Raw genomic sequence first — 15,882 nt, 5'->3', positions numbered from 1 at the left:
CACACTTGGGAGCAGATCCCCTCAGTGAAGAGAACGTGATTATTGGTAGTGGCAAAAGGCTGCTCTCAGTAAGTGGAAAATAAGGCCTTATTTTTCACTTAATTTTTCCATTGTAGCACGTGACAGGAGTTAGATTTTTTCAAAGAGTTTTCTGTACTAAATATAATTTGGAGTTCTTTTAATTAAAAATGTGATCAAAACGGGGGTATGGTAGCCTAGTGGTTATGGTACTGGACTAGCAAACCAAAAGTCAGCAATTCAAACCATAGCATAACAAGTTGTGAAATTGAATTCAATAAGTATGTTAATTTGTGGGCTGGCACTTGTAAAATAATTGTGAAAGCTGCTGGATTGTTGTGAACCAGTTGGGCTTTTACTAAAGTTTTTCAATTAAGGGAGCCTGCCACCCCTACCTGGTCTGGGCTACTACACATAACTCCAGTCCCAAACTACATGGGTGACTATTAATACCTTCAGGATTGGGCAATAAATACTGCATTACCAGTGTTACCCACACCCAAAGAACAAATGAAAAAAATCCAGACAGTTATGCGCACGTGGCATACACTCATGTTCCACAACTATTCACATTGACTATAAGAGGTTTGATAGAAAAATTTTGGCGTATGATCTAAGAGAAAATGTAACAGCATGGATAGAAAGTTGGTGGACAGGAAACAGATGGAGTAAATGGGTGTTGCTTGAAGATGGATTGGAAGTGATGTACTGGAAGGGGGTGGGGGTTGGTGCTGGGTCCACTTTTGTTCTCTGTGTATATATAGATGATTTGGACTTGAGCAAAGGGAGCACAATTTCAAAATCTGCTGACGACGCAAAGGTAGGAGGCTTGGCAAATAGTGAGGCTTCAGGAAAACGTAAACAGGTTAGTGGACTGGGTAGATGAGTGGCAGGTGCAATTTAATATAGATAAGTGTGAGATAAAAACAAGGAATCAAGAGTATACACCTCCTGGGAAGACACTTAACAGTGTGAAGGAACAGAGACAAGGGATTCAAATATAATCCCCAGCAAAAGCAAGGTGGAAAAACTCATTAAAAAAGGTCAAAGAATTTTAGGTTTTATAAATAGGGGCAAATAAAAGAGTAAAGAAGTTAATAATGAATTTATAGAAAATTGTGATTGGTTAGGTCACAGTTAGAGTACTATGTGCAGTTTTGGATTCCGTTTACAGAAAGGGCATTAAAGCTATAGGGATTGAACAGTATATTTTCAGCAGGATGATGCCAGAGATGGGAAACTGTCGTTATGAGGAGAGATTTGAGATACTGGGACTATTTCCATTGGAACAGAGAAGGCTAAGAGAAAATTTAATGGAGGTTTTTAAAATTTTTCAGAGCTTTGATAGAGTAAATAAGACTATTGCCTCTGGTTGGGAAGTCGGTGATGTGGGGTCATCATTTTAAAATTGTCACTAAGAGAGCGCAGAAAGAGGCTTGAAGAAATTTTCTTATGGAGAAGGTTGTTATACAGGGCGTTGTTGAGGCAGAGACCGTTACAAGGCTACGGGAAGAGAGCAGGGCTGTGGGATTGTATTGTATTGTATTGCATTGCTCTAGCAAAGAGCCGGCACAAGCATGATGGACCAAGTGACTTCCTTTTGTGCTGTAAACTTTTGTATGTATCTATGTCCTACCAGCAGTCATGATTTATTTTTTTAAATCCTCACCAGAACTCTGTTGTCCTAGAACCGTTACATTTTCTACAGAGCCACAGCAAGGATAACAACCCTGAGGATTTCCGCACTCAGCTCTGGGCCTGTGCTTTTGAACCGGAAATCAAGAACTTCCAGATTCCAGGTGAAATAATACAGGGTTTAAAACAAAATAGCACATAGAATGTAGAGAGTACGACTGGAGTAGTTTTTAAAATACTAATTGTCTGAAAGTGCACAAAATTTCGTTATTTACACACTTTAAAGTGAAACAGTACGGAGTAGCTGAGGTCACTGTGAGAGTTAACTTTAAATAAGTAAATATTCAGAATAATTAATTAATTTAAAATCAAGCTAAAATCCATCTACTGAACATAATCTAGACCGCAAGTGTTTCTACTAGTTCTAGAATTAAATTAATATTATCAAATAAATAAATAACCGTGTAGGCTGTGTGTCTGGTCGATGGTATGTGCAAGTCATTGGACAGCGAGACTGTCCCGGATTGCCATGTCTGCAGGAAATGTCTCTGCCTTGAGCTGGAGTGTGAGTTAGAGACACTAGAAACATTAGTCAGCAAGGTAAGGGGAACCAAGGAGAGGTACAGAGGAAAGCCCTGCGGACACTGGTCCTACCCAACAGGTACAATGTACTTGATATCTGTAAGGATAAGGATGTAGGCTGCAGGGTAGGCAGTCAGAATGCTAACCATGGCACCATAGAGCAGGAGGCAGTCCGGGGGTGGGGGGGAGCAGAATAGAAAGGTTGTAGTCGTACGGGATTCGATAATTAGGGGGATGGATAGCACCCTCTGCAGTTACGACCGAGTGTCCAGGAGGGTGTGTTTGCCTTCCTGGTGCAAGGCTAAAGGATATCTCTGAGCAACCAATGAGGAACTCGGAAAGGGAGGGGGACGATCCAGTTGTCATGCTCCATGTTGGGACCAATGATATAGGGAAGAAAAGGAAGGAGATCCTGCTAAGAGAATATCAGGAGTTAAGAACTGAATTAAAAAAACAGGACCTCACAGGTGATAATCTTGGGATTACTTCCCGAGCCGTGTGCTAATTGGAATAGGGATAGACAGATCAGGAAGGTGAATGCATGGCTGAAAGACTGGTGTGGGAAGGAAGGGTTCCATTTCATGGGACACTGGTACCAGTACTGGGACAGGAAGGAACTGTACCATCGGGACAGGCTCCACCTGAAATGGAATGGGACCAGTATGCTAGCGGAAAGGATAAACAGCACTGTCGATAGGACTTTAAACTAGTAAGACGGGGGAGGGATCTGGTGAGGATAACGTAAGTCTGAAGATAAAAGAAATAGGAAATGAGAGCAAAGGTCAGACCAAAGTAAAGAATAACGGTAATATAAATGGCCAGGCAACAAATACAGTTATAGAACATAAGTACAAAATGACTGTTAAAAATAAAGTATGGGGAACAATAATTAAAAACAAATTAAATTGCCAGTACAGCAATGTGCACAGCACTCGAAACAAAGCGGGGGAACCAGAGGCAATAACTCGTCGTGAGGAGCCAGATGTAGTAGGGATAACTGAAACATGGTTACACAAGGAACATGACTGGCAGTTAAATATTGCAGGATATAACGTATTTGGAAAGGATAGGGAAGGAAGAAAGGGGTTGGGATGGCTGTACTAATTGGGGACAACATAATGGCAATAGAGAAAAGGGACAAAAGTAACATTAAGATAGAAGCAGAATCCATTTGGATTGAGACAAAGGATTAGTTAATAGGTATATTCTACAGACTACCTAATAGTAGAAGGGAGGTGGAGGATGAAATATGTAGACAAATCTATGAAATGAGTAAAAAACATCAAATAAAAATCATGGGAGCTTTCAACTACCCCCAAATAAACTGGCAAGAAGAGATAGGGAAAGGGGAAAAGGGAATAGAGTTTTTACAGTGTGTACAGGACTCCTTTCTTACCCAATATGTGAGAAATCAACAAGAGGGGAATCACTGCTAGATCTAGTAATGGGAAATGTCCCAGAGCAGATAAGAGAAGTAAGCGTAGGAGAACATCTAGGAAATAGCAATCATAACATAATAAGGTTTAAAATAATAATTGAGAAAGACATAAGTAAGACAAAGACCAAAGTAATAGATTGGAAAAAAGCTAATTTTGAGAGGATGAGAATAGAACTAGGGAAGGTGAACTGGAAAAAAATGTTAACAGACAGAGATAGAACAGAGTGGGAAATATTTAAAACGGTGATCAATAGAGTTCAGGAGAAATATATTCCTCTTAAAAAGCAAGAACAAACTAGCAAATAATGAAACACTGGATGAATAAAGAGATACGGGTAAAATTGAAACTAAAGAAAAAAGCATACTCTAAGTACATAGACAATAAACGAGAGGATGACAGAAGGGAATACAAAGAGGTTAGGAAAGAAGTAAAAAAAAAATTAGGAAAGCAAAGAGGAATTATGAAATTAAATTATCAAGGAATATAAAAAGAAATAATAAAGTATTCTACAGACACATAAATAACAAAGGAAAAATCAAGAGAGTGATAGGGCCACTAAGGGATGCACAGGATAAACTCACATGTAATGACAGTGAAATGGCAGAAATATTGAATTGCTACTTTGCCTCAGTATTTAAAAGGGAGACTAACAAGGTGGGCATGACATTAGAAGAAGAGATGAAATACGATATAAAAACATTTAAGATAGAAAGGGGGGAGATAATTGATAAACTTATGAAACTTAGAGAGGATAAAACCCCTGGTTTGGATTGATTGCATCCGCAAATATTAAAAGTTAGGGAGGAGTTAGCAGAGTATGTATGTGTATATCAAGGCATGTAATTGATAAATTAAGTTCAATATGGACAAGTGTGAGATGGTGCATTTTGGTAGGAAGAATAAAGAGGCCACATACTGCTTGAATAATAAGAGTCCAAATCCGATAGAGGAGCTAAGGGATCCAAGAGTACAGTTACACAAATCACTAAAAGTAGCGACGCAGGTTAATAAGGCGAATCAAGCACTGGGGTTCATTTCTAGAGGGATAGAATTAAAAAGCAGAGAAGTTATGCTAAGCTTGTATAGAAACTTGGTTAGACCGCATTTGGAGTACTGTGCACAGTTCTGGTCTCCATACTATAGGAACAGGAGTAGGCCATTCAGCCCCTCGTGCCTGCTCCGCCATTTGATAAAATCATGGCTGATCTGTGATCTAGCTCCATATACCTGCATTTGGCCCATATCCCTTAATACCTTTGGTTGCCGAAAAGCTATCTATCTCACATTTAAATTTAGCAATTGAGTTAGTATCAATTGCCGTTTGCAGAAGAGAGTTCCAAACTTCTACCACCCTTTGTGTGTAGAAATGTTTTCTAATCTCACTCCTGAAAGGTCTGGCTCTAATTTTTAGACGGTGCCCCCTAGTCCTAGAATCCCCAACCAGCGGAAATAGTTTCTCTATCCACCCTATCCGTTCCCCTTAATATCTTATAAACTTCGATCAGATCACCCCTTAACCTTCGAAACTCCAGAGAATACAACCCCAATTTGTGTAATCTCTCCTCGTAACTTAATCCTTGAAGTCCGGGTATCATTCTAGTAAACCTACGCTGCACTCCCTCCAAGGCCAATATGTCCTTCCGAAGGTGCAGTGCCTAGAACTGTTCATAGTACTCCAGGTGTGGTCTAACCAGTGTATTGTATAGCTGCAGCATAACTTCTGCCCCCTTGTACTCCAGTCCTCTAGATATAAAGGCCAGCGTTCCATTAGCCTTATTGATTATTTTCTGCACCTGTTCATGACACTTCAATGGTCTATGTACTTGAACCCCTAAGTCCCTTTGGACATCCACTGTTTTTAACTTTTTACCATTTAGAAAGTACCCTGTTCTATCCTTTTTTGATCCAAAGTGGATGACCTCACATTTGTCCACATTGAATTCCATTTGCCACAGTTTTGCCCATTCACCTAATCTATCAATATCCCTTTGTAATTTTATGTTTCCATCCACACTGCTTACAATGCCGCCAATCTTTGTGTCGTCAGCAAACTTAAATATGAGACTTTCTATGCCTTCATCTAAGTCGTTAATAAATATTGTGAATAATTGAGGCCCCAAGACAGATCCCTGCGGGATTCCACTAGTCACAACCTGCCAATGTGAATACTTACCCATTATCCCTACTCTCTGTCGCCTTTCGCTCAGCCAATTTCCTAACCAAGTCCGTACTTTTCCCTCGATTCCATGGGCTTCTAACTTAGCTAACAGTCTCTTATGTGGGACCTTATCAAATGCCTTCTGGAAGTCCATATAAATAACATCCATTGACATTCCCCTGTCCACTACTTTAGTCACCTCTTCAAAAAATTCAATCAGGTTTGGCAGGCACGACCTACCTTTCACAAATCCATGCTGGCTCTCCCTGATTAACTGAAAATTCTCGAGGTGTTCAATCACCCTATCCTTAATTATAGACTCCAGCAATTTCCCCACAACAGATGTTAGGCTAACTGGTCTATAATTCCCCAGTTTCCCTCTTTCTCCTTTCTTAAAAAGCGGAGTGACATGTGCAATTTTCCAGTCTAGAGGGACAGTTCCTGAATCTAGAGAACTTTGAAAGATTAAGTTAGGATATAGAGGCAGTAGAGAGGGTGCAAAAAAGATTCACAAGGATGATACCAGAACTGAGAGGATATACTTATCAGGAAAGGCTGAACAGGCTGGGGCTCTTTTCTCTAGAAAAGAGAATTGTAAACAATTTTACAACACCAAGTTATAGTCCAGCAATTTTATTTTAAATTCACAAGCTTTCGGAGGCTTCCTCCTTCGTCAGGTGAACGATGTGAAAATGAAATCCTCGAAATGAAATCGCATTTATAATTCACAGAACAATGCTTGTTGATTACAGACAGTTTTTTCAACTGCCCGTTGCCAAGGCAATCAGTGTGTAGACAGACAGGTGTTACCTGCCAGGTCTCAGAATATACAAATCACCAAAAAAAACAACAAACAAAAAAAACAGAGATAGAGAGGTAGAAACATAGAAAAGACAGCAACTGACCCGTTATATTAAAAACAGATAACATTTGTTCGCTGGTGGGGTAACATGTAGCGTGACATGAACCCAAGATCCCGGTTGAGGCCGTCGTCATGGGTGCGGAACTTGGCTATCAATTTCTGCTCGACGATTTTGCGTTGTCGTGTGTCTCGAAGGCCGCCTTGGAGTACGCTTACCCGAAAGTCGGTGGATGAATGTCCATGACTGCTGAAGTGTTCCCCGACTGGGAGGGAACCCTCCTGTTTGGCGATTGTTGCGCGGTGTCCGTTCATCCGTTGTCGCAGTGTCTGCATGGTCTCGCCAATGTACCATGCTCTGGGGCATCCTTTCCTGCAACGTATGAGGTAGACAACGTTGGCCGAGTCACAGGAGTATGAACCATGCACCTGGTGGGTGGTGTCCTCTCGTGTGATGGTGGTATCTGTGTCGATGATCTGGCATGTCTTGCAGAGGTTACCGTGGCAGGGTTGTGTGGTGTCGTGGACGCTGTTCTCTTGAAAGCTAGGTAATTTGCTGCGAACGATAGTCTGTTTGAGGTTGGGTGGCTGTTTAAAGGCGAGTAGTGGAGGTGTGGGGATGGCCATAGCGAGGTGTTTGTCCTCATTGATGACATGTTGAAGGCTGCGGAGAACATGGCGTAGTTTCTCCGCTCCGGGGAAGTACTGGACGACAAAGGGTACTCTGTTGGTTGCGTCCCGTGTTAGTCTCCTGAGGAGGTCTATGCGATTTTTTGCTGTGGCCCGTCGGAACTGTCGATCGATGAGTCGAGCGTCATATCCCGTTCTTACGAGGGCGTCTTTCAGCGTCTGTAGGTGTCCATCGCGTTCCTCCTCGTCTGAGCAGACCCTGTGTATTCGCAGGGCCTGTCCATAGGGGATGGCCTCTTTGACGTGGTTAGGGTGGAAGCTGGAAAAGTGGAGCATCGTGAGGTTGTCCGTGGGCTTGCGGTAGAGTGAGGTGCTGAGGTGCCCGTCTTTGATGGAGATTCGTGTGTCCAAGAAAGAAACTGATTCTGAGGAGTAGTCCATGGTGAGCTTGATGGTGGGATGGAACTTGTTGATGTTATCGTGTAGTCTCTTTAGTGATTCCTTGCCGTGGGTCCATAGAAAGAAAATGTCGTCGATGTATCTGGTGTATAGTGTTGGTTGGAGGTCTTGTGCAGTGAAGAAGTCCTGCTCGAACTTGTGCATGAAAATGTTGGCGTATTGGGGTGCGAATTTGGTCCCCATGGCTGTTCCGTGTGTTAGAAAAGAGAAGGTTGAGGGGTGACCTGATAGATTCCTTTAAGATAATGAAAGGGTTTGAAGTCGAAAACTTGAGGTCATAAATATAAAATAGTCGCTAATTAATCCAATAGGGAATTCAGGAGAAACCAAAGAGTGGTTAGATTGTGGAACACGCTACCACAAGGCGTAGTTAAGGCAAATAGCATAGGTACATTTGAGGGGAAACTAGATAAGCACATGAGGGAGAAAGGAATAGAAGGGTATGCTCATAGGGTTAGTTGAGGGAGGGATGGAGGGAGGAGGCTCGTGTGGAGCATAAACATCAGTTGGGCTGAATGGCCTGTTTCTGTGCTATAGCTTTGATATAACTCAATGTATTTTATTTGGCTGGACCTTATTGACAATGGAAATTCTATGTATCTGATGTATTTAGATTTTGACGAGGTTTTTGGTAATGTGCCACATCAATGATTAGTCTACAAGGTAAGAAGCCATGGAATAGAAGTCAAGCTTCTATGATGGATTGAAAATTGGCTGAACCAAATAAGCAAAGGATGCTTGTGAATGAAATTGCATTAATGTGGCAAGGGGGTCACTGGGACAATCAGTGCGGGGCTACTGATATTTCTAGTGTATGCAAGTAATTTGGAGCTAGGGACAGAAACAAAGCTAAGTTTGCAAATTACACCAAGTTGGTAGGGATCTCAACGAATAGAGAGGAGGCAATCCAAACGCAAACTGATGTGGATAGGTTGGAAAGTTGGACTGGTGAATGGCAAATGGTAGTTGAACAAATACACGCTAATGAGACTAGGAATGGGAACTAAACAGTGGGAATGTAAACTAAATGGCTCTAGACTGCAGGACACATTGTAGGAGGGGGATATTGGGGTATTGATGGATAGCTTACTGAAACGAGCAGTATGGATAATGGGCCTGCATATGGTACTGTTTTGGCCACACCTGGATTATCTTGTAGAATTCTGCATGCTGCACTCCAACAGGAAATCCAGACATTAGAGGCAGTGCAACCAAACTGTGATTGTTTATTCTGGAGAAGACTCAAGGGAGTTATTATTCAAATATTGGAGATGCTTCAGGGAATAACTACATTGGGAGTAATTTTTAACCCCCAAGAACGAGTGGGCAATAAAAATAGTGCATTTTTGGAGCGGGACCGCGTCCCTGCTCCAACGTGCCCACTTCCGGGTTTTGGATGTGTGCGCCCCAGACACCCAGAAGTCCCGCCCCCTCTTAAAGCTGGCTGGCCGATACTTAAAGGGACAATATACCTCACTGAAATTGTTGAGTTACTTTTTTCTGTATTACAAAAGTAGAACAACTTTATTCTTACCTGTTTCTCATCACTTCCGATTGAGGTCAGGCAGGAAGAGCTGGATCTATGAGGTGAATGCCTTTATTGCACTGCATGTGGGCCAAGAGGAGCAGGAGTACTTCTTCCAGGCCCAACAAGCACACCTGGTGCGACAAGACCCCGTGATTGGCTTGGCCCACCACCCCGGCCGATGACAGGCTCAGATTGATCAGAGTCCAGCAATCAGGCTGCCTGGCATAGAGTCATAGAGTTATACAGCACAGATAGAGGCCCTTCGGCCCATCGTGTCCGCGCCGGCCATCAAGCCCTGTCTAATCTAATCCCATATTCCAGCATTTGGTCCGTAGCCTTGTATGCTATGGCATTTCAAGTGCTCATCCAAATGCTTCTTGAATGTTGTGAGGGTTCCTGCCTCCACAACCCTTTCAGGCAGTGAGTTCCAGACTCCAACCACCCTCTGGGTGAAAAAGTTCTTTCTCAAATCCCCTCTAAACCTCCCGCCTTTTACCTTGAATCTATGCCCCCTTGTTATAGAACCCTCAACGAAGGGAAAAAGCTCCTTAGTATCCATCCTATCTGTGCCCCTCATAATTTTGTATACCTCAATCATGTCCCCCCTCAGCCTCCTCTGCTCCAAGGAAAACAAACCCAATCTTCCCAGTCTCTCTTCATAGCTGAAGCGCTCCAGCCCTGGTAACATCCTGGTGAATCTCCTCTGCACCCTCTCCAAAGCGATCACATCCTTCCTGTAGTGTGGCGACCAGAACTGCACACAGTACTCCAGCTGTGGCCTAACCAGTGTTTTATACAGCTCCATCATAACCTCCTTGCTCTTATATTCTATGCCTCGGCTAATAAAGGCAAGTATCCCATATGCCTTCTTTACCACCTTATCTACCTGTTCCGCCGCCTTCAGGGATCTGTGAACTTGCACACCAAGATCCCTCTGACCCTCTGTCTTGCCTTGGGTCCTCCCATTCATTGTGTATTCCCTTGCCTTGTTAGTCCCTCCAAAGTGCATCACCTTGCACTTTTCCGGGTTAAATTCCATTTGCCACTGTTCCGCCCATCTGACCAACCCATCTATATCGTCCTGCAGACTGAGGCTATCCTCCTCGCTATTTACCACCCTACCAATTTTTGTATCATCAGCGAACTTACTGATCATACCTTTTACATTCATATCCAAGTCATTAATGTAGACCACAAACAGCAAGGGACCCAGCACCGATCCCTGTGGTACCCCACTGGCCACAGGCTTCCAGTCACAAAAACAACCTTCGACCATCACCCTCTGCCTTCTGCCACTAAGCCAGTTTTGTGAGAAATCCAGAAGCAGAAGTACTTACTTTCAATTGAGTTGCGATCGCAGATTGTGATGTACTTGTTTGGGTTCCGGGTTCCCCCCATGAGTATCTAAAGATACCGGGTTCCCGGCTCTCAGCTAAAATTATGCCCATTAAACCTGACAGTGTGCTCTATACTGCCACAAACTCTAGAACGAGGGGACATTGGCTCGAGCTTAGAAAAGAGAAGATGTACAGAGACAGGTTGGATTTAACTATCCTCCGCAGAGGATAGTGAACGTGCTGAACAGGAAGGCAGATTGTGTGAAAAAATTCAAAGTAGAATTGGACAGATATTAGAGACTGGCCAGATGGGTTGTACTTTCCAATGCTCTATCTACTAGGTTGAAAGGATCCTCTTCTCCAAATGCAACTTTTGAGGGTTAATATTTCTCATTGCAGTGCCTGGTGACCAGCCAAGAGGAAAAAGGGACAGAGGCCTACTACGTCAGGTCTCTGCCCCCATTGCACTATGTTGGGTGTTCCCATAAAGTCCAGTTAATCATTCAAATGAGGCAAAGGGGGCATTCCTCGCCTCCCACCCCACTTTTGTCATCGTCGTTGACAGTTGGGTGCCCAAGTGGAGCAGAGTGAAAAGAAATTAGCTGTTGAGCGTCCGCAGGGCTTCTCAGTGGACAGTCTGAAGATGAGTCGAGAAAAAAAGATTGATGCAATTTGTTAAGTATTTCCCCCTTTCCTGATGACCTCGGGGCTTTTAGCTGCAGTTGCGCTCCTATTATGTGACAGAGCAGCCTCACAAAATTTAAACTGATAGATTTTTGGAAGGGGATGTCCCTCTCTTTCATCTTCCCTCACCCCCCAAACAGCAACTGTTTTGAGCATCCCTGATGTTTAAAGTTTGTTCCTGTGGGATGTGATCAGATTTGAATCCTTTTTTGACAAAGCACCATATTGAAGTATGATGGAGATTTACATCCACAATGCCTTAATTCTGGCCACGTCACATTTCTGTGAGGAAGCACTGAACAGAGCTCAGTGACCTACAAGAGACAAAGAAAATCAGAGCCATCACCATGCCACCCTCATGTTGCTGGGTGTAAGTTGCCACTTTCTCATGAAATGTATGTTGGGATTCCTGACCTGTCCCCCGCAAAGCCCCAGTTCCTCTGTTCTAATATTTTGGCCATTACATCTCTGGGTTTTTAAATACAGGATTGTTGAATAGAAAAACACCGTCCTCTTGTTGGTGGACCACCAATCAGAATGCAACATTTTACAATCCATAGTCCTATATTTAAAAATCCAAAGCTATTAAATAAAAGAAAATCCCAATCACTGGAAAGTTCTGAGGTAGAGAGACAGACATTCATGAGCTTGGTGGAGCGTTTGCACGAGGAGACATGGGGGTAAAATTTTAATCTAGCAGGGGAAGGGGGTCAATAAGCATGTGGGAAAATGGGGAAAAAAATTTGTGCGTTTTCTCGAGCGATTGTGACTAAATTGAAGGCCCTAAATGTCTCCAAGCTGCGCAGCAGGCGTACTGAGAAGTGGAGTATTTAAAGGGCCATTGCAAGTATGGATTTTGAGAAAGGAGGAATGTGCAGAAATGCAGCATCTCAGGTGAAAGGCTGCACCCTGGCTTAGTGACTCAACTCTGGAGCTGTTACTGGCTGGTGTCAGGAGCAGGAGGGAAGATACTATACCTGGCTAACTCCGGAGGAAGCGCCCTGCTTCTGCCACCAAGAAGGCATGGCTGGAGGTAGCAGAGGAACTGAGCAGCAGGAGCGCGGTGGCAAGGTCGTGAATACAATACAGGAAGTGCTTTAATAACCTAACCAGGTCAGGAAAAGTGAGTACAGTTGCTGATTCGTCTACATCCTGTGGTGTACATTACCCCCCCTCTCATTCTGTCATGTCAAGCCTACTCCATCACATCACTCCTCACACCCACTTCAGTCTCATTATCAACTTACCTACAATTTCTGTGCACTTCCTCACCTCTCCATTTGTGAACCCACCATTCCCAATCACCCCAATCCTGATGCAATGTGATGAATCTGTCTGATAGTCACCCCTTGATGCATCTGCTTCATTGTCAGCCTCACCCAAAGCAATGCATCCATTGGGTGAACACGTCACTTTCACTCACTCACGCATTTGTTCTTTCTCCCCTTGTAGGAGAAGAGAGCGTGAAATGCAGGCGGGAGGAGTAGGACTGGAAGGGGCCCACCACAAATAGTGGCCTTGAGAGAGGCGGAGGAGGAGGCGTTAGATCTCAGCCACACAGTTGAATGCCTGGCTGTTGGAGATGCCGAGACTGGCAATCCGCAAATGGCTGGTGACAGAACTTTAACATCCTTCACACACATCGTGAATTGATGTTATCAATGATTGACCTGTTGCACGCATCAGGGTGCTCGTCGCAACATCACTTCTGCGACGATTCTTAATATTGCTGTATGTTCTCTTCCAAGGCTTCCAAGGAATGCTGAAGATTCACGCGTCGTGGGCGAGGGCAATTCCTCAGAGGAGTTCCATGCCTCTGCGCGCACCGTCACATCATAGTATCTGTGCTGGTGCATGGCTCCTAACACCTCATTGGGTCCTATTAGAAAGTTTGTTGGGTTGTCACCTGTTGATTCACCACACACAAGTGAGCACGAGCAGACACTGGTGGCAGGGGCAACTGTGGAGAGTCCACGTCGGTGGTCGCACCCCCCACCAAGTTCAGCTCAGCTGGACACAGAATCTGAACCCTGGGGGCCATCCTTGAAAAGGAGAACGATCGAGGTACAGATGCACCTTTGCGACGTACTGGAAGACGTGCCACGCTCACTCTTCTCAATAGCGGAGAGGATGGAGGAGTCCACCTCCAGTATTGGTGGACTGGTGGTGCAGATAAGTGCGGGAATGTTTGCGAAGGAGAGAATGGCAGCCTCCAATGAACTTCGAGCACGGCTCACAAATGAGTCCATTCAGGCCTTGACAACGGTTGTGTGGACTCAGGGTAACCAACATTCTGCCGCCTTAAACCGGCTGACAGATATGTTAGCAATGGTCTTACAAGGCATCACACAGATGTCCTCCAAGCTGTTGTCCAGCAGAATGGTAGGAGTGATGTGGCCCTGGCCCAGGAGAGGGATGATGACGAAAGGGGACATGGAAGTGGGGTCTCCACTCAAAGCGCTCCCACATCTCACCTGTTGACCTCCCCGCCCCCGTCAACCAGTACCTGCAACGCTGCCTCCTCTCCAGATAGCCGAGTCTGCCCCTGCACAGGTACAGGTGGAGCAGTCTTTGGCTGGACCCTCACAGGCTCCAAAACCCAGATGCCCAGAGCATCTCTGCAGTCAGGGCAGGGACGTGAGCAACCTGCCACTACCTCTGCTGAAGCCACAAGGGATGCACCCCTAGAAGTAGTAGGAAGAGAAATGCAAAGGTTTTGTGATCACCAAGGGTATGCACAAGGGTATCTGACTAAATGTCATGTTTTTCATTTCTCGGTTTTTTTATATTCACAATAAATGTCATACTTGTCACCGCCACTGCCACATCTTGTCCATTCTTGAATCCCTTTCATGAAAGTGCCCTTGCATGTCCCACATCTTGAACGGCAAGACTTGATGCCACCCATTGGGCTTGTTTACAGTGGGTGTATGTGTGGTTGTTTTGTGCAAACGGAGGGAGGGGTGTTGGTGGTGGTCATTCCAGGTGGCCTGAGTACTTCACTATCTTATGAGAATCTATCAAAAATGAGTGACTCCCTGGATCGTGAGCAGCCAGGTGTGCCGCTGCTCTGCCGATGGGTTGCCCATCATTGTCCTCATCCTCCTCCTCCTCTTCTTGAATGTTGATGGCAGGTGCAGACCTTATCCACCTGTAACCCTCTCTGTTGAGCGATGTTGTGCAGACGCAACACACGATTATTATTCTACACACCCTCGCCGGTGAGTACTGAAGGGCTCCCCCTGATCGATCTAGGCACCTGAAGCACATCTCTACCATTCCAATGGCTTGTTCAATGACCGACCTGGTAGTGATGAGACTGTCGTTGTACTGCTGCTGTGCCTCGCTGATGGGGTTTCTCAGAGGTGTCATTAGTCACGTCTGCAGGGGGTATCCCTTGTCTCCAAGGAGCCAGCCCTTAAGTCTGTCTTGTGTGTGGAAGAGGGCCGAGATGTTGGATTAGCGCAAAATGAAGGAATCGTGGCAGCTGCCAGGGAATTTAGCACACACCTGCAGAAACCACTTCCGGTGGTCGCAAACCAGCTGCGCATTGATGGAGTGATATCTCTATTGGTTAATGAACAGTCCTGGCTCATGTGCAGGTTCTCGAATTGCTACGCATGTGCAATCAATTGCGCCCTGTACCTGTGGGAAGCTAGCCAGAGAGAATAAACCCACTGCCCTCTCAGTCTGGCTGATGTTGTCTGTGGAAGTTGACATAGTGGGATGCCCTGGCAAACAAACCAGCCGTGACCTGTCGTATACACTTATGTGCAAACGACTGAGAGATCCTGGTGATGTCACTCGTGGCGCCTTGGAGGAATCCGGAGGTGAAGAAATTGAGGGCAGTGGTGACTTTAACTGCGACGGGCAGTGCATGGCCACCAGGCCCAGCCGGGAGCAGCTCTGCATGAAGGAGCCTGTAGATGTCTGCGACCACCTGGCAACTCAATCTGAGGCCTTCGTAGGCACTGCTCAGAGGTGTCCAGGAAGCTCAGCCTCTGTATGTAGACCCTCTCACGTGGGTAGTGCCTCCTGCAACTTCGGCCCCTCCATTGGTCCCCTCTCTGCTCTTCTGCAGGCCCTCGTGGCACACCTCTGTCTTGTGGAGACTCAAGTCCCAGAACTGCATGCTGTGCCTGCCACGGATGCTGATGTGCCTCCTCCTCAGATGTACTGCTGAATAAATCCATTGCCCCCCCCCCCCAACCTCATCCTGATGGTCTCAGTTTAAAGGGGTCCAAAATGTAGGTAAATATGTGTGAGCACAAGAATTCTGATTGTGAACCAAGAAATCCAGACTAAACACAAAGAACTCCCAGCCAGAAGTTTGTTTGAGAGAACTGATTGTCCTACTGCAAAAACTCACCTTTTCTTCACGTGTGTCAATCATTGGTTTAAAGGTCCAAATGGGTGCCGTCTGCAACTTGCCTCCGTTTCCACGGTGTGCTTCAGAGGTCACGGGAGACATGTTCAGAAGCAGTTAAAATGGCTTGTGTAGTTCAAACCACAAAAATTTAACATCTTTTAACTAGTTTAAGTACCTCAGTTGA

The 15,882-nt window shown here is 44.9% G+C and overlaps 1 protein-coding gene across 2 annotated transcripts in view; it reads left to right on the top strand.

Moving 5' to 3' along the window:
- Positions 1–15,882, top strand: part of lrwd1 (leucine-rich repeats and WD repeat domain containing 1) — a 50,782-nt gene that overhangs the window by 15,382 nt on the left and 19,518 nt on the right. For both annotated transcript variants that reach the window (XM_068008004.1, XM_068008005.1), the window contains exon 8: positions 1,691–1,817. In XM_068008004.1, the coding sequence (XP_067864105.1) occupies positions 1,691–1,817 (127 nt within the window). The remainder of the gene's footprint in view (positions 1–1,690; positions 1,818–15,882) is intronic.

The sequence above is a fragment of the Heptranchias perlo genome, chromosome 28 (genome assembly GCF_035084215.1).
Source record: "Heptranchias perlo isolate sHepPer1 chromosome 28, sHepPer1.hap1, whole genome shotgun sequence".
NCBI classification, from domain to species: Eukaryota; Metazoa; Chordata; class Chondrichthyes; order Hexanchiformes; family Hexanchidae; genus Heptranchias; species Heptranchias perlo.
This window is presented reverse-complemented; position numbering and strand designations above follow the sequence as displayed.